Source organism: Sinocyclocheilus rhinocerous, unplaced genomic scaffold (assembly GCF_001515625.1).
Source record: "Sinocyclocheilus rhinocerous isolate Xijiao unplaced genomic scaffold, SAMN03320098_v1.1 scaffold11, whole genome shotgun sequence".
NCBI lineage: Eukaryota > Metazoa > Chordata > Actinopteri > Cypriniformes > Cyprinidae > Sinocyclocheilus > Sinocyclocheilus rhinocerous.
The window spans coordinates 2224983-2248836 of record NW_015625587.1 but is presented as its reverse complement, the minus strand read 5'-3'; the positions used below and the strand labels follow the sequence as shown (position 1 = coordinate 2248836).

Here is a 23854-nt window from a genome sequence, read left to right as displayed (position 1 = left end):
GCCATATGTCTTCATTTAAAGGCTTTCTCGAGGTTGTCATCAGTCATTAGGACATGTGGCCCCTCTCGCTTCTCAACTCCCTACTATTCAAACAAGAAACAGTCATTTGTTTTAGACTCAACATCTGTGTGATTAGCTTTCCCTTTAGCCTTGTCGATAATCACGTCGGGCTGACATTTATTTCATTTTCATATTTGTCTTTGAACACCTTGCATCAAAGAAAACCAGCGCACGGTGCACGTCTGAAACAAATGGCTTTGAAATTGGCCCAAACGGATGTCAAAGAACAACAGAATAACCCCATCATCGCAGGTTCACATCTGTGCAAATGCACATCTGGAGGAAAACAGCTGTTTTACTACAGACGAGACATACTTCAATGGAGCAACGTGATGCTGTTTTTCAGCGGTGTATAAAAAGCCTTCTGCTTGTGTTCTTGTGTCTAGACAGCAGAATAAACCAAACTATTGAGTCTCAGGAAAATTGCTCTGAAAGCTTTGGTAAAAAGACAGTTGCTAATGATAATGGCTAGTACAGAAAGAATGCAGACCTGAGGGTTCTGTTTGTACGGAAATGTAAGTGATGCAACGCTGTTCTTTGTTTGTTCTTTTCATGCGTGTAAAAAATCTGGAATAAAAGGATGCAGGGCACTGAAGATTATACGGACAGATGACAAAAATCAACAATTTTCCGGGGCTCTGAAAAAATCTACTGATCCTTCCTCAATTGTTATTATAGACAGCCCTATTATAATGCTTTCGTAGCTATTATATATAGTGTCATATTAAGGCTCATATGACACTGAATACTGGAGTAATGGCTGATGAAAATTCAGATTTGCCATCAAAGGAATAAATTACATTTTAAAACATATTAAAAATAGAATACAGTGCTTTTAAATTGTAATAATATTTCACAACATTACAGATTTACAGTATTTTTAATGAAAAAATAAGCCTTGGTGAGCATAATACACTTTCAAAACCAATAAAAAAAAATAATCTTACCGACCCCGAACTTTTGAACGGTTATGTGCATTAAAATTTATCCAAATGAGAAAAATAAATGCTCTGTAATAACAAGAAGATGAGAGGGGTTGGGCGTGGCTTATTAATGCAATTAGGTCTTCAGTGGGTGTGGTTATTGAGCTCCCACCTCAATCTGCAGCAGTGCTTCTTCTCTCTGCCTCAGGATCTCCACATCTTCTTCACTGATCTCTGACAGGATTGCTTGTCCGTCACCCTCAATGCCCTCCCCCGCTCCGAACAACGGCCCCTCTTCAACCAGTTCACTGAATGGAGTCTGTAGGCTCAATCCACACACACACACACACACACAAAGAGAGATACCATTTCTTAAAATATTTAAGAGTACATACAATCCTCAGATTCAGCACTAGATGAGCTCATTGTTTTAGCGCATGATATGTGTATGTATGTATGTATGTATATATATTAGTGCTGTCAAATGATTAATACAATTTTATATACATAATAAATATACACAGTACACATATTTTGGATGTGATTAATCATGATTAATCGTTTGACACACACACACTCACTTTCAATTAGAATTCCAACTTCTACTACAATTTCTACAATAAAGCAGCTCTCCAGTGTGTTCATGTTTTCATTCGCAAATGTCTGACCTCCACAGACTAAACAGAGCAAATTTACACTCAAATTTCCACGTTAAAGAAGGCAGAGCCCCAGAGCACTATAACGTAATTGCCACGGACCAATGGTAGTTTGAAGATGTTTACCGGCCGGAGCAAACTTTTCTGGAAAGTTTGCTTTGGCAAGCTGTTTCAAACAAACAAACGTCATTTTGTCCTGACTTCGTTCAAAATTACATGTTCTTCGGTTTCGCTTGAATTATATCGGGGCCTTAAGGTCAGTCGACCTTTTAAGTTTATCTCTGGACAGCTACTTCATTAAAAATGATTTCTTGCAGTTATTCTAACATTAATTTTAAAGTGTACCATAGTAGTATTTAATCAAAGGATGACTCTATACTCATGCCCTGAATACTCACTGACCCCAAATCCGCCTCTGCTCAGATTGTCAGAGGATCAGAGCATTGCGGATTTTTACAGACGTGGACCTGACTTTGGTGAAACTTCTATATGTGACCCTGAACCACAAAATCAGTAATAAGGGTCAAATTTTTTTTTTTAATTGATATTTATATATTTTCTGAAAGTTGAATAAATAAGCTTTTCATTGATGTATGGTTTGTTATGATAGGACAATATTTGGCCGAGATACAACTATTTGAAAATCTGGAATCTGAGGGTGCAAAAAAATCAAAATACTGAGAAAATCGCCTTGAAAGTTGTCCAAATGAAGTTCTTAGCAATGCATATTACTAAACAAAAATTAAGTTTTGATATATTTACGGTAAGAAATTTACAAAATATCTTCATGGAACATGATCTTTACTTAATATCCTAATGATTTTTGGCATAAAAGAAAAATCGATAATTTTGACCCATACAATGTTTTTTTGGCTATTGCTACAAATATACCCCAGCGACTTAAGACTGGTTTTGTGGTCCAGGGTCACATATTAGAAGTGACACAACTTTCCTTGAGATCCATTTGTAAGCATCTTATATAACAGCAAAGCACTGACATTTCACGGCTGTGGAGAATATAATACAATGATAATGACTCGCCACCTCATACTGCAGCAAAAGAATCACAAAGGAAGCGCCCGCCGCCTTTGTTAGTCATTTAGGTTGAACTCTCTGTCAGCCTGAAGGTTGAAGAGGTGGGAGTTGGTCACTTAGAGAGAGCCACATTGATCTGCTAATTTCTCAACTTGCATATGCATGACATCGATAAAGGCCCGAGGCGTGCTATTATTTTTTGTAATGTGTTGGATGACTCACTGTATTCTTCCCTCTCAGAATTAACACATCCAATACATCTCGGTCCAGCACAATGCCACTCTGAGAACATCATCTTCTTTGCTCGGTTGATGTAGTCCCACTCACTGAGGATATCATTGTATTAGGTCATAGAGTGGCTTGTAGATGGAGTTTTTTCTCGTCTACTGACAAGATGTACAACATAAATTATCCTTTAATCTGCATTCGTATCTCGGATGCATAATTTGCCCTGAAATTAAGTCTAAAATATATTATATTCTAAATATAACTGAATTTTAATGAACTTTACCTCATTCAAAAATAAGCCCATTACCATTATATTCCTTCAAAAATGTAATTGGGCTTATTTAAACCTTATTTCAAATTTAGAATATATACAGTACAATAAAATTTGCTTTAAATTCCCTCAAAATTCATACGTGATTCCCTATGAGAGAGAGGGGGGTCTCCTATAAAGTCAACGGATCCACATCACATTAAGTCATATCAGCATGACTCATTCAATAGATAGGATAGGATATTCCTAGTTTAAGATGTTTATTCGGAAATGTCTCAGTAATCTAAATTCTCTGGAGGATAAGTTCTATTATGTAATGTACCTCTGATTTGAAGACTTTCACACATATCGCAGTAATTTTAATACATTTTTGCAGGTTGTTCAAATAGACGTCAGCAGTCTTTGAGTGTTTGACGCTGAGCGATGGTTTAATTATAGCAAAGAGCAAGTTATTTACATCAGTGGAGCCATTTTTTCCGCCAGTCAATCCAAAGACAGAGCATCCTGACCCCATCTTGTTTCTCTTCTCTTGAAATGATAGGTCTCAGGAGGATATTTCTAACATTTTTGTTTCTTTTGTCAGAAGAGCAAAAGGTTAAACAAGTGAGAAAGACAATTACGTTTCTTCTCTAATTGTTAGCGTATGGTTTGCTGCTGTAGAAGTGGGAACTCTCACATTAACACATTCAGATTTAAATGAGCGCAACTAGCATTAAACACTTTTCTATTATTTTTGTATGTTGACCCATATTGTGGGATGCAATGAAAGTGTGGAAATGGAAAAAGCAAGAGTTTGCACCCAAACTTAAATGAATAACTCTGAACAAACTGATGCAAAATAATTCCTTTAACACATAAATTGATTTTGTCTGTAGCCTGTTTTGTATTAGTACTCAACAAGCTATGGAAGCATGACATAAAGTTTAAGATATAAAGAGTTAAAATTGCTAGATAAAATAACAACTACAAAAAAAGGAAATGAAAAGAAATTAAAGAAAGAAATATAATAACAATATAACAAGTAAATTCATAATTCTTAATTACTTATTTATAGAAACAGCTCCCATAACATTCATCACATTGTTATTCTTTTTATTCAACACAATGGGAAGTGAGCCTATACCTATAAAAAAAATTACACTTGATGTTGAGAAATCCATTTAAACATATGTATTATCAAGAATACTTTAATGAAAGCCTATACCACTGTGATTTTCTGTTCATAATAGTGAGTCACCTTCATGAATCATATTACAGATTGGCAGCGCTGACAACAAACCCTGTTCTCAAACTCAAGCGAAAAAAAAAAGACTCCGGCAAAACCTGGCGATCAAACAATTCCTTAATAACGTCTTACTCTTGACTAACAACTCAGCATGTTGTTTGTTTTGGATGTGTTCTTGGCATTCATATTGGAACTACACATCATGTTTGATTGCTCTGGTCGGGTGTTTCCAGGGGGGATTGTAGAAGGAGACAGAAGATCAGAGACATTGCCGCAGGTGACAGAGTCTCACATAAAAGCAGCTTCTCTAGCGAGTGACAGGAAGGATGGGAATAGAATAAAAGAAGGATTTTAACAGACCTCAGACTGTAAGACAGGAGCGTGTATGTGCTATAGTCACATACAGCTGAGCCAATCTGAGCTGCTGATGTGCTGCAGGTTATATTGAACACAATTCCTATCATTCAGTCAACACTTTCAATCATCAGTACATCCTTGAGCCAACTCAGATGAACTGAAAATTGAAGTTTGATGGAATCTGAAAAAAAAATAAATGTGTGGTGGTGGAGATGTCAGTTTCAGTGCATTTCATCAAATGAAACTCCTCCAATGAGCATGAACATCACTAGGACTGTTATCTGTGGTCATTCTCAAGACATCTTGTTTCTTCTCCACAAGATGTTTTCTTTTTGTTCTCAAAGTGAAACCCAGTTTAAAGATATCACTGGGAAAAAACTGGGGTTAAAGGAATAGTTTACTCAAAAATGGCAATTATGTCATCATTTTCCTGCCTTAACATCACTTCAAACCTATATGACTTACTTTATAAAAAATTTCACTCACTGTAAACTCTCTCTTCCATATAAAAGTGAATGGGGTCCAAGATGACAAAAAAAAAAAATTATACTCCATAGAAGTATACAAAAGAAAAAAGTGTACTTTAAAATACAAGTCAAATGATAAATTTGTGTGTGGCATGACAGGTTAAGTGTCACAATATCAAGGTGAGATTATTAGTCGTCACTGACATCAAACCCGACATCTAATGGCACCATATTAGATTTTAAAAAAAAGATTTAATGTGATCATATTCACAAATTTACCCCCAGAATATTTTGCTGTATGGATATGTAAACAGTGAATTAATAAATAAATACATTAGTTTAATTTATTCTTTTTTAGCAGCATTTGGGTAAGTCCGATTAAAATTTTTTAAAATATTTTTAACTTCACACACACACACACACACACACACACACACACGTGTGTGTGTGTGTGTGTGCGAAGTTTGAAATGTTCAGTGTTTTTTTATTGGTAACATTAAGTTTTGATTTATATGCTGTTGAATGTTTGGTGATCATGTTAGCTTAACAAATGTGTAAACAACTTCAGTCCACTGGTATACAAAGGTTTTCTGGTTACGCTGATCTTCTTTTTCGGTTGTTTTTGGATCTGAAGATGATGCATTTCAGAAGATCCATAACAATGTGAAAACACAGGTTGCCGGAATAATTCAATGGCAATGTGTCATAAATTATGGAAAATCTTGTCAATGGTGGAGAAAGAGTTATGGTTAGGGTTAAGTTTAGGGTTAATTAATATAAACTTATATGTTTTTTTTTATTTTATTTTATGGCTGAACATCCCGAATTTCCTATGACTTTCATGTATCTGATCTTGTGGATCTATATTCCTTCCAGCCCTGATCTTTGACCACCTTCTGACTGCCAGGGCTGCACATTCGGTACCACAAGCCTAGTGGTTCCAAACAAACTTCATAAGAGGACTGAGGTTTGTAAGTGTCATGAAGTTCTGACTGTCAATATCTGACCTGCTAGAAAATGAAGTGGTGAGAAAAGAGGGGCATCAAAGAGCTCCTCATCCACACGCAATCACACACACACAGTCACAATCTTTATCTTACTGTCACAGGGATGTCGAAGAGCTCATGAAAGAACAAAGAGGAAGAAGTGGACTCTCTCTGGACTAGATATTGAAGCCCACTCACCTGTTTCCTGTCCTTTTGTGCAGGAGGAAGCAAGGCCCTCGAACGATCTGCAATTTTCTGTCAGAGAGGAGAAAAAAATTACATTAATATGCAAATACACCCAGACATGTGACAGCAGCTGAGCTAAGGAGAAGTTCAGTGGATTCTTTTTTCACTGGTTTACATTATTACTGCATGAATGGGCTGCACAGATACAGTAGAGGAGACTGGGGACTATTTTAAAACTAAATTTCTTCGAACACAAACATACAGTGTTGACACTTGTTCAGCACATGCTCAATAGAGTTATTTCTCTGCCTGGGAAAAAAGTGCAATTGCTTCACTTTGTGAGAAACAACTAGTTAGAAAGCATATTAGAAAGAAAAACAAATAAATACATAAAAAATAAAAACAACTTAATATAGATCCCAATTAGTCTTTTGCTTTATTTTTATGTATACTGTAAAAAAAATATTTTTCAAAGTTGTAAATAAAACAAAAATTATTAAAGTATGTTTTACAAGAAAATACAATTGAAGTTTTTCAGTGGGTTACTTGCCGTTTCTTTGTAATTGTTTGTGAAATTTACTAGCATATTTTGAGTGAAAATTCTACAACACATTTACTTTTTCTTTACAGGTAAAAGAGAAAAATATTCAGTAATATTAATTTACATTATTTTAATAGCTTGATGTGTGCTCTCATTTCAGAAATTAATACAAAATATTTTCAAATGTCACAATTGTGACAATGTGAGTAACTTGTATTAAATTTGATATTATGATAGTCTATAAATGATATAGTTACATTTGGCACATATATTTATATACATATTTACATATATACAAATTGTCTCATACATCATTATATATTTCTCACATAATGAAAAAAAAATAATAATAATGGTACAATTTCTCCCCAAATTTTCAAGATTGACAGCTGCTGCAGAAACTCTTACTGTCCTAACCACATGTGTTATTTTGTGGACAAATAAAGGAAAGCCAGTGTTTCATGTGTACCTTCTGCAGGTCTCCATATCGCTGCACAGAGTCCGATAGCTCTGTTTTGAGTCTCGTCAGACGGAGCCTGTCTTGCTGCGAGGAAACAAAAGAGCATGATTTTAAAATGAACGCTGGTTCAGTTAAATATCACCATAACTTTACTGTGACATTTTATTTTTGTGAGTACAAATGCCAGTGGAATGCTTCATGATAAACCAACATCACTGCCTAAACATATATAAGGGCGATTGTTCCAGAAACAAAAGAAAAATGAGAGATTTAGAAAATATTTATTTTACCCGTGAAGACCCGCTGATGATGTCAGTGAGTTGTTTAACAAGTTGGCTTGTGCTTGTTATGGCTTTATTGGTTTGCTGCTGTGTGGAATGTCTGAAACAGAGGAAGAAGAGCGAGAGGGGTGAAAAGATAGGTAATCATGCTTTACAAACCACAGAAGATGATTCAAAACGATTCACCAACTATCTCCAAGGTGCAATGCTCTCCAAGCTGGGCTAGGTTTACAGCCCTATTGGATGGATTAGGCTCAACCAATTAAGTAAATCAATATTAATCACCGTGCGACAGAGGAACAGCATTGTGCAGTGAGTGACTGTGTGTCATGGCTGCAGAGCTCACATGATGTCAGGAAGGCTTTAGGCTCCAGGCAGGAGTCAATCTGCCGCCCCGGAGGAGAAGCAAAGGATTAGACGTTGTTGTGTACAGAGACAGCAAATCAAATGGAGGAAAGGTAGTACAGTACAATTAGAGGTTTGCTGTACTAAATGTATTAATAGAGCAGATGAAATCAAGATTGCATAAATTGGGCTTATAGAGAGCAATGTTTATGATTGCACAAATAAAGGAGAAGAAAGGGAAGCAGAAGACTATGTGAAGGACAGAACCAATCCACAGGGCTGTCTAGCATTTGCCCAAGGCCCCAGACCAACAGGGGGCCCTAAAGGGTTACAGAAACGGTTCATATTTACTAGACTTCACGACTGAGAGACATTCATATTTTAATTGAGAACCAATTCCAAGACTTTGAACTGAATTTGAATTAGCATAGCAAACAGGATGCAGAACTGCAGTTAAAATTTGAATGGAAGTAGACTTAACATGAAACGAAATTCAAACTAATTCATAACTATATGAGCAAAGTTTTTCAAATTTCGAATGGTGGCTTGACAAAAAGTTTTATAGTTTAAAAAGCTTTTTGATTCAATTTGATTCAAATTCACATTCACGAATCGAAAGGAAGCCAAATCTTTAATTGCAAAATTTGCCCATCCCTGCTAGTTTTGTAGCTTATGTTTAAAATATGTACTGTTTTATGCCAAATAACAGAAATGTCAAGTTTAGGTGCTTTGGCAAGTTAAAAACATTTGACATGTCGCACATTGAATTAATGTCTATTTTAAACCAGTGACCAATCAAAGCAATCTAGGGTTAGGATAAATGCTGTATGGGATTTCATGCACCCATAAACGCGCCTTTGGTTCACTTCTATTCCTCCGTCTAGCCGTTTTTAACGCTAGAATGCCTCCTGTGTGAAGGGCCCCTGAAACATCCATGCCCTGGGTACGTCAATGTCATAATCCATCTCTGGAATCAGGGTGAAAAAAGAGGAAACATGGCCTGAAAAAGGCTGGAAAGCAGGCAAAAATTAAGAGAATTAAAGATGTCGAAAACTTGAGCTTGGCTATTTGCAGTTCTGAGCTGGATGGAAGATATATGGGAAAAAGGGGCCAACGGGTCAGAAGCTCGTGAACAAATATAATCTCCTGATAGTAATTCCGTTTTCTCCTCATGCGGACCAAGGGGTTTGGATAAGACCATTGATTTAGTGTCTGTGCCCTGCTCCGTCTGATCCCTTCCTTTAAAACCCAAACCAAGACCACCAGCCAGAGTGCCTCCTGCTCCCCAGAGATATGTGGCGGTGAACGTGGGGCCCACCTCCCACTCAAATATTGATTTAAAAAGCGAGGATAGAAAAGAGGAGAGAGGCGTCAGGCAGAAACATCTCTAGTGCATTCATTATAGGTGGGGGCATGTCACTGTCGTTCTCAGTCCACGAGAGAGAAACGAGACCAGTCGAGCGGAAAAGCACCTGGAACAATAGAGGCAGCAGCAGTCGTGCTGTGTGAACAAAAAAGGCAAAGGTCCACAGTGAACGTTCTAATCACACGCCAGAGAATAGGCGAACGTGGCTGAGCAGTTCAACCATAAAGCTTGACTTTGGGCACTTTTTTAACGTGATCAGTCTGTTTCAAGGCTGAACATGAGCAATGACTCACTCCTCTACAGTTCTGCATGCATGGACTTAATATTGCTGGCTGAGATTTTTGGAGAGACCATAGCTTCTCCTGCCTGGAAGTGTATTACAATGATGGTTAAAATGTAAAAACTTCTTTTTTTTTTTCTCCCCTCCAGTACTTTTCATTTGAGAACCCCTCCTGGCATTGCTAAATAGGTTGGCATTGGGTTTTAGGGCACGGTTGATAGTGCCTTGTTGCGTCATTCCCAGGAGTGGTGAATTAATAGCTGATATATCCGTCGCTGACAGGTCATCACTTCTCTATAAACTCGGCGGACAGTCTGAGTATTAAAATAATAGTTCACTCAAAAATTAAAATTCATATTCACCCCTCATATCATTCCAAACATGTAAAACTGAAGTTCTTATGAGGATCACAAAAGAGGAAATTCTTAATCCGACGCAGGATTATATTTTGCATACAATTACAATGAATCAGAAGCATAAAAGCATAATATGAAAATGTTGTCAGACAGACCAAAATTTTTAGGCCATGAAAACAGTGATTTCATACAGGTCTGGAACAACATGGTGAGTCAGCAATGACAGATATTGTGAACTATACCTTTAAGAAGGCGACAGTTTGAAAATCACAGGGATCACATGCACCAACACAACACTGTCTGAGGCACAACAGGTCAGCGTGGCATCATTTGCATATGTGTTATGCCATTGCCAATGTCACATTAGCGGCAGTTAACCTGGTGCCCGAGATAACAGAACATAAATGTCCTCAGTGAAATGCAGTTGACTGACAGAACTGGAGAATATTCAACAAAGAAACAGAGGCAGAAAAGACTAGGGAAAAATACAAAAGACCAGAAGGACAAGGCCAGACCACAGAAGACTTTCTTTGCTCTATTTAAAACCAATTGGAGGACAGAAGAAAGTCCCATGAAGACAAAAAAAAAAAGGAAATAAACCTGTGGTGAGAGACATTTTTGCTGTCTGTGACAAAATAAAAATGTAACTGCTATAAATCGTTTTATATCTCAACAATAATGCCTTGGTTTAGTCATGGCACTTGTACAAATAAAGCCCTTTGAAACGTCCATGATTCAACCTCATTATATTGCACAGTGTGATCCACTGAACACCTTCAATACTCCCTCAATTACAGCTTCCTGTGTTCCCTCAACACGTGAAACTCAATATGCCCTACACAATCTCAAGGGTCACCACGTAGCGGTGGAAAAGTTTGGTTATTACTCATCCCTCATATTCAAAACCCAGCAGTTTATTTCCCCAAAGGCTGTTTAGTCATAGTCCGCATTTAGCATGTTTTGTGTCTGTCGAGTCGGCGGAGGAGCATCTGAATCCTCCTCTGCTTTGACTGGCTACGGCCATCTTCAACCTGAAGCCCTGGAGAACTGAACAGAGACTGAGTCACTGCTACAGCGGAGGTGGGTTGCTACTGGAGATCATCAAATGAATCTACGAGAAGATGGAAAATGAGGAGGCCAAGGCCAAACAAACACGAAACAGATGGTAATGACACCATCAGAAGCTTTCAGATGGAAAAATGTCAGATGTTCACTTACCCTCTAAAATAAATAAAAGGTTCAAAGAAGGGGTTTTCACAGCAATGCCATAGAAGAACCATTTTTCAGGTTCTCCAAAGAACGTTTTGGTGAACAATTCTTAAAATAACCTTTTTTTTTTAATGTGAAGGACATATTAATAATCTAAAGAACTATAAAGAACCTTTTGTGGAATTGAAAGACTCCATGAATGTTCTTAATTGAAGCATTGATGCCAATAAAGAACCTGTATTACAAAGTTCACACATGTTGGTATAGGTGGTTTACACATAAACTAAACATGAATTTAATAATTAATTCAAAACTAAGGTATGTAAGGTGTAAGGAGTATACACAAAAAAATAAAAACAAAACAAGACTTAACATACAAAAATCCTACCCTGAGAAAAGTCACTGGAGTAAAAAGTGCGACAACTTGCCCCAGTCTCCCCCTCTGCGCAGTTCTGCAATACCTCACACAACTTGACAGACAAAAGTATAAAACTTTGTAATTCAACGCTGCCTTGCATAACCTGAACAATACAAATCGAATTTCAAATCCTGACTGGTAACCTGTAGGTCAGAATATAACACAAAGATACTTGTGAAAGTGACTCAAAAGCTACTTCTCTCCCTCAGATGTGTGATGTACTGAGGTCATGCTGTGTGAAGTCTATAGGGTATTTACTTTTGTGAGATTTTATTTCGTTTTAGACAGCTGTGTAAGGAACACAAGGTTTTTCTTTCGTAAGGTGTTTCATTGCATTTCTCACATCACTTCCTCTCTGTACTGCTCAGCTTGTTTCTCAGCCATACAGTATTTACTGCCTGGTTTTATAGACTTATTTCTATAAAAGCTTCTTATTATTTGACAATTTCTAAACAAAATTTTGCAAGGCTATATATATATATATATATACAGGTGCATCTCAATAAATTAGAATGTCGTGGAAAAGTTAATTTATTTCAGTAATTCAACTCAAATTGTGAAACTCGTGTATTAAATAAATTCAGTGCACACAGACTGAAGTAGTTTAAGTCTTTGGTTCTTTTAATTGTGATGATTTTGGCTCACATTTAACAAAAACCCACTATTCTAATTTGTTGAGATAGTGAGTTGGTGGGTTTTTGTTAAATGTGAGCCAAAATCATCACAATTAAAAGAACCAAAGACTTAAACTACTTCAGTCTGTGTGCATTGAATTTATTTAATACACGAGTTTCACAATTTGAGTTGAATTACTGAAATAAATGAACTTTTCCACGACATTCTAATTTATTGAGATGCACCTGTATATATATATACACACACACACACACACTGTATATATGGTTTAAAAGAGAACGTTGCTGCTCATGCACGTTACTGCACTTCATTATATTCGGCACTGTTAACGCTGCAGTGAAAAATTATGAGACCACATTTATGACTACTCTGTTAGTAAAAAGGTCAGTCCGGGTCTTATAGCCCAAGATCAAGAGAACCAAGAATCATATATGAATCATATTGCACCATGAATGCATTCAAAATCTAATAAACACTGTTCTATTTTTTGTTTTCTATAAACTCAGCTCTCTTTCTGTGATTTTAACAAGTCTAGGGATATAAACATAACACCTACAATCTCTAACAGATGCAATATAACCACACAGAACAGACCTGCGAATATCCCAATTTTGCGATTTCGATTTTAATCACGATTTTGACACACACAGACATGCTTTACAGTCATTATAATTTATTATTTAATTTCCGTGTCAATCCATGTTAACATGTTAATTTTTACCGCGAATAATCCGCTGTCACTTTAATTCAGCACGTGCAGCACAGCAGAAATAGACTTGCGCCTGTGTCGAGCTCGTCGAGCTCTTTTTTTAAATAATAAAGAGAACCAATCAGATGCCATGTGACAATGATGTCGTCATGTCAGATTGAGCTAGACCTATCGGACAGCGCCATCTAGAGTTTCATGCCAGAACTCTGTATATATATATATGAAGAGTTCAGATGTTTTACTTTAATGACAATGTATAGGTCCTTTTTTATGCCATTAAAGTGAAATAACTGAACCTAAATATAGGAGCCTGATAAAAATGCTAATTTTAGAAGAAAATTCAGACGGCACTTAGAGGCATTTGCATCTGAACTCTTCATACATATATACATGCATGCATATATATATATATATATATATATATATATATATGTATGTATATATATATATATATATATACACACACACACACACACACATTACATACTGATATAATGTCAATATACCAAAGTACTATAATCTGTCTTAACATTTTTAATTTACTGACAACCACCATAAAACACAGGTGGCAATGAAAAAGCCATTTGGTAAATCAAAGTTGTCCGCAGGGAATGACCAACTGACTGTACATTATCCTGCTTATTACACTGACTGAAGAAACAAATATTTGGACAGAAATAATTGTATAGAATTACCTGTACCTTAAAGTGTATGCTAAGAAAAACAAATGCATGACAACGTAAAAGAAAATCAAATCAAGTCAATTCCTGAGACGTAAGATGGCAGCAATTCTGTTTCTTGTGAAATAATGTGAAATGTATAATTTTGTGTAAAAAACAATAATAATAATAATTTGTGGCTGGTAAATGTTCTTAATTCACCCGCTAAATTAGCAGGTGTAGTAATAGAATTAACAGATCAGTGCACTGTTTTGATTAAATATGCTTGTATTCTAGCTTATTTCTCTCAGTTCTCATCAAAAGATTCAGGTTTTACAATTTAAGTACATGGCAAATAAAAATAAACATGCCTAATTATATGTTGTCACCCCTACCAGTTATAAAATAAAGGTCTCCACTTCAGTAGTAGAACATTGATGGATATTCTGGTGTACTCATCCTGCGCTCTTCGTGAAACCAGAGTACCAAGTGTCCGCAAGTTGACTTGCCCACTGAGCCGAGGAAATGTAGGGCTAATGAGCAGAAAACAATTATCCCATCGTTACGTGCCATTAAGCCCCCATCCCGACCTGGGGTAATGACGCATACCAGATCAGTCATGTTGACGGACACTATTCTGACATTGTCAGGTAAGGCAAAGTCCGTGCAGTGATGCCGCACATAATCAAAATTACGGAGACTACATATCTTACGATGGCTCACAAATGATACTCACTAAAAGGGCAACTGAAACTCTTGATTAGTTATTTGTGTGTGAGGAGTGAGCATTCACAACAGGTTTTCAGAACCAGCTTAATTTAGCTAATGGTCTTTATGGTGCATTTTTCATTAAGCATAATTGGCATGTTGGTTTTATGAATAATATATTTCACACTACATTGATTAAGTGGGGTTTTTAATAGAAGTGAAATTAGCTAGATGAGTTTGCAAGTAAATTGCACTTGTTTTGCTTTGAAAGCTTGAGGTGATGTAGAAGTTGCTTTTAATCATCTGTTCATTTTCTGATTGCTCTGATAATGCATAGTTAACTTTGCATTTGCTTAGGAGATCAGACGATTAATAATACACACGCTTGGTCTTCCGCCAAGATTGCATTACTGAATCATAACATTACTGTCATGTCTGATACTGGGTATGTTTTTCTGCTGAAATACAATATTACAATATACATGATTGCCTGTACAAGAATGGTAATCACTAATATGAAATACTGAATATAATTTCTGATTTGCAGCCGTGGTAAATACTTGCTATGGGACATACTGATTTTTATCCTCAACATCATAAAATGAATAGTCAATGCTGGGTAGATTCAACTCTACTCTTTCAACTCTACTGTATTTATAAAGCACTTTTAACACCACGAGTGGAACCAAAGTGCTGTACAAAGACAGATAAAAGAGAAAATGAAAACAAACAAAAAAAACATAAAATCAATGCAGACATATGACATACACAGCTTACAAAGCATTTTCAAATGTTTTTTTGTAAAAGATTACTCATAAAAAGTAGTCCATTACTGATTATGAATTACATAATGGAAATTGTAGTTAGTAAAGTAATCTAGTGGATTACACATTTTAGGTAATGTATTCTAACTACTTTTTGATTACTTTTAGATTACTTTTGACCTAACTCAATCAACGCATTACATTACGTCAAGGTTTCCCAAACTAGGGTTCCCTTTCAGTCGGTCACTCTCGACGTCACGTCGGATGACCGACGAATTGGGATCTTGCTTAGAGAGACCAATCTACTTCGAGTGTAAACTAAACGAGCCAATGCACATTGGCATGCGATTATTGCATCCAGCTGCTGCTGATCACAGCGTGAGTATAAGTAGGCAGCAGATGCAGCGCATATTCAGCTTTTCGCTTCGGAGCCGAGCGATCACATCGTTCTGCTCCTGACTACTCTACTGAGAGAAGAAGACTGAACAAATTCAGCGCGCTCTTGGAGAGCTCTTCGTGTTGGCGGTACGGCGCTTCAGCGGTGGTGGTTTCCCCTGTCGAGTGGGTTGCACACATCAGGCTGCACTACCCCCTGTTTGCGCTAAAAGAGCTTTTTCCCTAAAAGAGCAATTTCGGGTGCGTCTTTTTAAAGACGACGTTGCGTGGCAAACTTGACGTTACGTCTTTGTAAAGACGATGTGGGTCTTGCTATAGACAACGTATCACCCGAGCGTTTCTGGATGCGGTCGTTACCTGGCACTGGGTGATGGTCACGATCGCTGCCTCACGTGCCTGGGCATGTAGCACGCTGAGGTGGCGTTTGTGGATGAGTCATCTTCTCATTGCAGGAAGATGATCATCTCGGAGTCGCGGGCCAAGCTCCGTTTCCTCAAGGGGCGGAGTTCCGTTGCCTCTGCCTTGATCTAGTTCTCCTCTTGGCGGCAGCCAGGGGGGGCTACTTCAGGCAGTAGCGCGGGCGGTCTGAGGCACTCCGCAGCCAGTTGAGCTGCCAATGGAACGTGCTGGGCCCTCTAAAAGGAGCGTCCCAGCCGTATCCTTTGGTGCTCCTCCCAACGACCAGATGTCGATTGCTGCATCGGACTGCACGCATTTTCGGTCAACGATTCGTGCCTAGAGTTCGGGCCGGCTGACTCCCAGGTAACCCTGAGGCCCCGGCCCAGCTATGTGGCCAAGGTTCCCGCTACTCCCTTCAGGGATCAGGTGGTGAACTCATCCGACGTGACGTCTCCGTTCCCTCCTTCAGGGAACGAGGGTTACCATACGTAACCGAGACGTTCCTATAAGAACTGCAGGGGGTTTGTGAGGTGATGAAAAGCTAATAATCAATGAATTCACAAAAATGTCAAATTAAACTAATTGTGTGGATTTTCTGTGTAATTATAGTCACCTGCTTAGTGGCTGGTGTGTACAGTTCCATAAAACTGGAAGACTTTCCAAAAGTATATAAGCGGTAGGATTTTTTAGAAAGGAAAATTTGAGAGAAAAATGAAGAAATAGGGTGAATCAATAAGTTAGGAATAATTTACTGCCACTGTGTAAACAATATGTAACCCAGTACTGTGAATACCCAAAAATTCTGGTCATCATGTTGTTTTGAACCTATATGACTTTCTTTTTTCCTTTGAACACAAAAGAGGAAGCTTTTGAATGGTGCTGCTCTTTTCCATAAAATGAAAGTCTGTGAATTGTGACTAGAGGCTGTGAAGCTCCAGAAACTGTATCCAAAAAAGTAGCCAAAAAACGAATGCACCCGAGTCTTCTGAAGCCATACGATAGCTTTGTGTGAGAAAGAAAACTGAAACTTTTATAATTATTATGAAAATAATTTTCATTTTTGGGTAAACATTCAAAGCACCTTTTCAATACCACCAACTACTTGAATGTAATTTTGGTCCTTACAGGCTTAGCATAAGGCTCACCTTCTGTCTACAAAATCCTCAGCAGAGATGAGGACGGACAGTACACTGTGTCCTCCACTCCAAAGACGAAGAGTGTCTCTCAGAAGCCCTGTACGCAGCAGAGTGGAATGTGTAATGCTCTAACGAGCACAATGACAAACAAAGGGTGTGAACGATTAATCCACTTAGTTTTGCTGCGTGTGTGTTTCTATGATTACAAAGATGGGTCGAATTAAATTAACCAAGTGATTTTTCACTGGAATATGACGCACCGCACGTGTACAAACACTTAAGAGTTGTAAGTTGTTGAGCTAACACTTGAGATTAGGGCTGCAACTAGCAAATATTTTCAATAATCAAGTAATCTCTTTTTAATATTCCAAATAAAATGTATTATGCTTTATGATTATTGATTTTTTGTGTATTTATTATTATTTTTATTGACTTATGCTTTACTTTTTTGATTACATGCCAAATTCTCACTTATAAACACTGTTTAAGGTTGGGGTTAGTAAGAATGTAATGCTTTTGAAAGAAGTGCTTACTAAGGCTGCATTTATTTATTCAAAGTTACAGTAGGACCAGTAATGAAATATAGTTGAAATATTATTACAATTTAAAATAACAGTTTTCAATTTTAATACATTTTAATATGTAATTTATTCATGTGATGGCACAGCTGATTTTTTTAGCAGCCATTACTCCAGTCTTCAGGGTCATATGATTTAATTTGCTAATTTGGTGCTCAATAAACATTTCTTATTATTACCAATGTTGAATACAGTTGAGGTGTTTAATATTTTGAAAACCGTGATCTGTGCTCTGTTTGATTGACAGGCATCATTACAGATTAATATTTTTTTAAACCGTGGTTGCAGCCTCACTTGAGAGCTTCTAAGATATAATTCCGTTTCTGCAGGTTATTAAGAACATTTATAGATTAAGTCACACAACAAAATACCCACAAAGCACACAAAACAGTCTTTCTCTTCTATTGCCAGTCTCTGAAGTCCACTCTGTGTCAGTACATTTTTAGCGCACTGGCAGTCCATATCTTGGCTTGCCTGTGACATTGTAGAGTGCGCAAATGTTTGTATGTGTGTGTGTGTGTGTGTGTGTGAGGAAGTTTTGGGGGGCTGGGCAGTCTGCCAGGGCCTTTGGGCGACATATCGCCATCTGGGAGGTATGACCCTGGAACTGCGAGGTTTCTGTGGAAACTGGCTGTAATAGAATCATGACTGGGGTGCAGCAGAGGGCAGAAATTGTAAGAAGCCCATCTCGATGGCTCCTTCGAACCGTCAGGCTCGGCTATGCGATTCAGTTCGCCCGGCGCCCTCCCAAGTTCAGGGGCGTCCACTTTACTTCAGTGAAAGCAGCAGATGCCCCTGTCTTGCGTGCAGAGATCGCAATCCTACTGACGAAGGACGCAATAGAGCCGGTTCCTCTGTGAACGATTAATCCACTTAGTTTTGCTGCGTGTGTGTTTCTATGATTACAAAGATGGGTCGAATTAAATTAACCAAGTGATTTTTCACTGGAATATGACGCACCGCACGTGTACAAACACTTAAGAGTTGTAAGTTGTTGAGCTAACACTTGAGATTAGGGCTGCAACTAGCAAATATTTTCAATAATCAAGTAATCTCTTTTTAATATTCCAAATAAAATGTATTATGCTTTATGATTATTGATTTTTTGTGTATTTATTATTATTTTTATTGACTTATGCTTTACTTTTTTGATTACATGCCAAATTCTCACTTATAAACACTGTTTAAGGTTGGGGTTAGTAAGAATGTAATGCTTTTGAAAGAAGTGCTTACTAAGGCTGCATTTATTTATTCAAAGTTACAGTAGGACCAGTAATGAAATATAGTTGAAATATTATTACAATTTAAAATAACAGTTTTCAATTTTAATACATTTTAATATGTAATTTATTCATGTGATGGCACAGCTGATTTTTTTAGCAGCCATTACTCCAGTCTTCAGGGTCATATGATTTAATTTGCTAATTTGGTGCTCAATAAACATTTCTTATTATTACCAATGTTGAATACAGTTGAGGTGTTTAATATTTTGAAAACCGTGATCTGTGCTCTGTTTGATTGACAGGCATCATTACAGATTAATATTTTTTTAAACCGTGGTTGCAGCCTCACTTGAGAGCTTCTAAGATATAATTCCGTTTCTGCAGGTTATTAAGAACATTTATAGATTAAGTCACACAACAAAATACCCACAAAGCACACAAAACAGTCTTTCTCTTCTATTGCCAGTCTCTGAAGTCCACTCTGTGTCAGTACATTTTTAGCGCACTGGCAGTCCATATCTTGGCTTGCCTGTGACATTGTAGAGTGCGCAAATGTTTGTATGTGTGTGTGTGTGTGTGTGTGTGAGGAAGTTTTGGGGGGCTGGGCAGTCTGCCAGGGCCTTTGGGCGACATATCGCCATCTGGGAGGTATGACCCTGGAACTGCGAGGTTTCTGTGGAAACTGGCTGTAATAGAATCATGACTGGGGTGCAGCAGAGGGCAGAAATTGTAAGAAAATGGGTAGAGTCAGAGAGCGAGCGACAGAGAGAGCGAGAGTGGGGGTTGCTGTCAAGTGCCCTGTTTGGAGCAGCAGGATTAAACCTGGCACGTAGGGAAGCACATTCAAGGTCAACTAAGAGACAGCAAAGGAAAAAAAAAAAAGGATAAATGTGAAAAGCATGAGCTACAGTAAGTATGGTGTTTAAAACATACACTCACTGTAGCTGGTTTGCTCATGTTGATATTTATGGACTTCCGTTGACTTATGAGAGAAGTGTTATTGTGCTATATGTATCCTCCTTAACACATCGCTCACGATGAGACAAACGAATAGTTCACCCAAAAATGAAAATCCTGGCATTATTTGCTTCTCTTATGAATATTCCAAACACAGCTAGAACGGAAGTCAAGATTTACAGTGAATAACGATCACTTTGTATCATATGGCTTCAGAAAACTTGGAATATAGCACATGACTCATACAAACTACTTTTATTAGACTTTGATGTTGCTTTTGTGTCTTTTTAAAGCTAGAAAGCCTTGCTTTCCATTCTTTGTAACTGCATGGAAATAAGCGAACAGCACAATTCTTTAAAATCCACTTTTTGTGTTCTACAGAGGAAAAAAAGTCTGAAACACCTTTTTTGGATTAACTGCTCCTTTAAATCATTGTAATTAATGGTGAATGTTCATACACCAATATTTGAATATTTAAGTATATTGTCATAATAAAAAGTAATTTATTTTAAAATTAAAATGTGTCACCAAAATGTAGGCATCCATCCCTAATGGAGAGTTCAAAAGACTGAAAAAGTGAGAGATGCAAAGAAAAAGCGAGAGAAGCAGGTGCAACTTTGTTACATGCAGATGCTAATAAAGTGGATAATATATATATATAGATATTTTTTTATTTAACAGATATTTTCCACACTAGACTTTTCACATCAGCTAATGACTCAGGTGTGCTTGAGACTAGCTGTTCGCAATAAACTTACACTTCATACAATTCCCTACAAGACAAGACTGTAGCAGTACACAAGGGAAATGTTACACGGTTATGCAGTTTGTGATATAATTTTAGCTCATAATTCTTTATTGTCTAGCGTGCAGTCACTCCACAAGAACAGCAGAGGGTGTAGCAGTAGAAAGACATTGCTGCTTATCTAATTTGGTTTTAAGCAGCCAATCTGCCCAAGGCTTTATAGCTAACAATAGATGTCATGTTGCGCCCTAGGGATGGCGATTCTTTAAGGGAAATAAAAACAACCGCACACACACTAGACTGTATTAGGTTTCCAGTGCTTTCATTAACAAAAAATGGTTGATATAATTGATGATCCGCCACTGGACACAGATTGTGTAATGCATTTCAAACAACAGCAATTTCAGACCAGCTACTTTGTCATCGGAAAGAAATTTAGTAATTGTGGCATCCTGACTACAAAAGTCAGATGAGTAATCAATACATGTTGGGCGGTAGGCGATGAAACAGTGAGAGCGAGCACTCAGATGTTGGTCAGTTTCAAAGCACTCTAAAGAGAGTCAGCAAAAGGGAAGCTATTAAAACCACTGAAGGCCTGTGGAATATCATGAAATCATAATATAGCACAAATCTGCTTTTCTCTACTGCAATAAAAGGTCCTGGGAGCAATTTTTTTTATAAATGTGTCGTGGTCAAATCACCTTTAGCACGCAATCTTATGTTTACGTGTGTGTGTTGACTTACAAACTCTGCCGTAGCTCTGCTGTGTCTCTGGATGTTCCCAGCGATTGAAGGTTCTTCTCTAGTGTTACCACTGAAAAGAACAGACAGAAACTTCTGTTTTTAAATTTGTTACTTTCACCTCACGACTCATACCTTATGCCATCCAAGTTCTGATTATTTGGAGGCTTTTTAAACTCACCGTTAGCATTGATCTGAAAGATGTTAGAGGAGGTTTCCTGGAACACATCTTGCAGCTCTGAGGGACTGATTTGCGTAGCTGTAGAAGGAAAAAAAGTATTTACATATTGACAAAATTTTATTTAAATTGTAAGCACAGCTTTTAAAGATGATGTCTGGTAATTTATTGGATGTTAAAATAGTATCCCAGCCAATTTATTCTAAATTAGTGATATTAAAACAAATAGTTATATATACACACACACATGTATATATTTTTAAATAAATTAGTGAGCAAAATATTTACTTCTTTCAAAAACATAAGAAATCATTTTACAAACCACTCATTTTTGGTAGAATATTTATGTATTTATTTATTGATGTATTATAAATAGGATAAAGAACTTTGTAATTAATTATAAATATGTATTCATTATAATATACACAATACATCATTTATTTTTAGTTATTAAAGCAATAGGCCACTTGAGGCCATGCGTTTAGGCTTTAGGAAACTATCACTATAATTACACAATGCTTTGACTAAGATTATGCATATAGTTTCTCTTTATTTAGCTGGCACATCCTATTCATGAGGGTCTCCATATTTCAGCTAAGTGAAGCCAAACAAAGCAGAATCAAAAACACACCAGGTTTCTGGGCAGTAGCTAGAGTCGTGAGCCACCAAAATGGGCGTGTGGGCACAGTCATTTTCTTCATCAAAAGCATGTATCATGCACACCCTTATAGGAACAGGTAATCATCAAGAGCTCTTAATAAAAATCCACTGCACAACCTCTGTATCAATGTACAACCCACTGGTCCTTTGCACATGCACACAAATATGTCGTCTCTCAGCTTTTGTCTACCTCTGCACTCAAAATGATTGTAATTGACGTGCGGTTTTTCACAACTCTTCATCTGTGCTCTAATGCACTCACTCTTGAGAGGGGAAAATCGCAGGCAATCATTTGCGCATATGCATATTCTACTCTAAGAGAGGGTTTGGATTTGGTACAGAAGACACAGGTAAAGACAGAAAGGAGGAGGAAAAGGGAAGAGCAGCAAATATTCCTGTCCATGATTCTTGTTGGTCCACTGAAGCATGCACCCAAAATAACTCCTCGAATGATTTTTTTTTTTACAAATAAGAGAGAACCCCTTCAGGAAGAAAACAAGAACTCATGAATGCTGCTCGGGAGGATGCTAGAGGGAGTCGAAACCCCCATTTATTTCTACAATCATGCTTCAATTACCATTAAAGCAGAATGTTGACAGCTTCATGGCATCACACTGAGATTCAAAAGTATTAGGAAAAAATAAATCTAAATTTAGCATTACATCACTCGCTCACCAATGGATTCTCTGCAGTGAATGAGCGCCATGAGAATGAGAGTCCAAACACCTGATAAAAACTTCACAATAATCAACAAGTAATCCACACGAGTCCACTCCATCAATTAACACCTTGTGAAGTGAAAAGCTGCATGTTTGTAAGAAACAAATCCAACATTAAGGCGCTTTAACTTTAAACCATCGATTCTGGTTTAAATACCAGAATCATAATAATGATTCCTCCAGTAATAAAAATGTCCATTTACTGTTGTCCTCTCGCTTCAAAATCTACCAACATATTTATTTAAACTCTGTGTTGAGCTGTTTTCACTTGTAAATGGTGGTTGTTCTGTGCATATTTCTCTCCTGATTCACATGAGACAACTTTTTCAGCTGGAAGCAGATGTTTGTGAGTTAAACTTGTAATGATGTATTTTTTTTAACAGACAGCTCTTCACTTCACAAGATGTTAATTGATGGACAGGAGTCATGTGGATTACTTGCAGTTTATTATGATGTCTTTATCAGCTGTTTGAACTCACATTCTGACGGCACCTATTCACTGCAGAGGATGCATTAGTGAGCAAGTGATACATTTCTCCAAATCTGTTCTTATGAAGAACTCATCTACATCATGGATGGCCTGAGGGTGAGTCATTTTTAAGCAAATTTTAATTTTTGGGTGTTATTTCTTTAAGAATGTTTCATCATAAACAAAAGCCTCAGAATAGGACACATTGTTGACTGTAACAATGAGCTGACTTGTATAGGCAATATCAGTAAATATTGATCATCACCGAAATGTTCTCAATGCTAAAACATGATAAATTACATTAATAATCAGTTCAAGAGCCAGAAAATGCAGACTTCTTGACATTGCACATGTGAATAATAGTTCAGCAGATTAAAAATAAAAATATTTTAGGTGTGAGTATTACATGACAGCGAGAAGCGTGTGACATTATCTATTGACTGCTTCCATCCAGATGTGTTTGTGTTTATGTGTGTGTGTGTGTGTGTGTGTGTGTGTGTGTGTGTGTGTGTGTACTACAAAAGTGA

General features: G+C 37.2%; 1 protein-coding gene across 5 annotated transcripts in view; it reads right to left on the bottom strand.

Annotated features, from left to right (window-relative positions):
- The window catches only part of LOC107755895 (t-SNARE domain-containing protein 1-like), a 130889-nt gene that overhangs the window by 74504 nt on the left and 32531 nt on the right, over positions 1-23854 (bottom strand). For 4 of the 5 annotated variants that reach the window (XR_001641749.1, XR_001641744.1, XM_016572860.1 and 1 more), the window contains exons 3-8: positions 21483-21560; positions 21305-21374; positions 7686-7776; positions 7405-7479; positions 6407-6463; positions 1156-1311 (exon numbers count right to left, since the gene is read on the bottom strand). Coding sequence is in view for 2 of the 5 variants with exons in the window: in XM_016572860.1 (XP_016428346.1) it covers positions 1156-1311; positions 6407-6463; positions 7405-7479; positions 7686-7776; positions 21305-21374; positions 21483-21560 (527 nt within the window). In the remaining 3 variants the exon portion in view is untranslated. The remainder of the gene's footprint in view (positions 1-1155; positions 1312-6406; positions 6464-7404; positions 7480-7685; positions 7777-21304; positions 21375-21482; positions 21561-23854) is intronic. The other variant, XR_001641753.1, reaches the window with a different exon arrangement.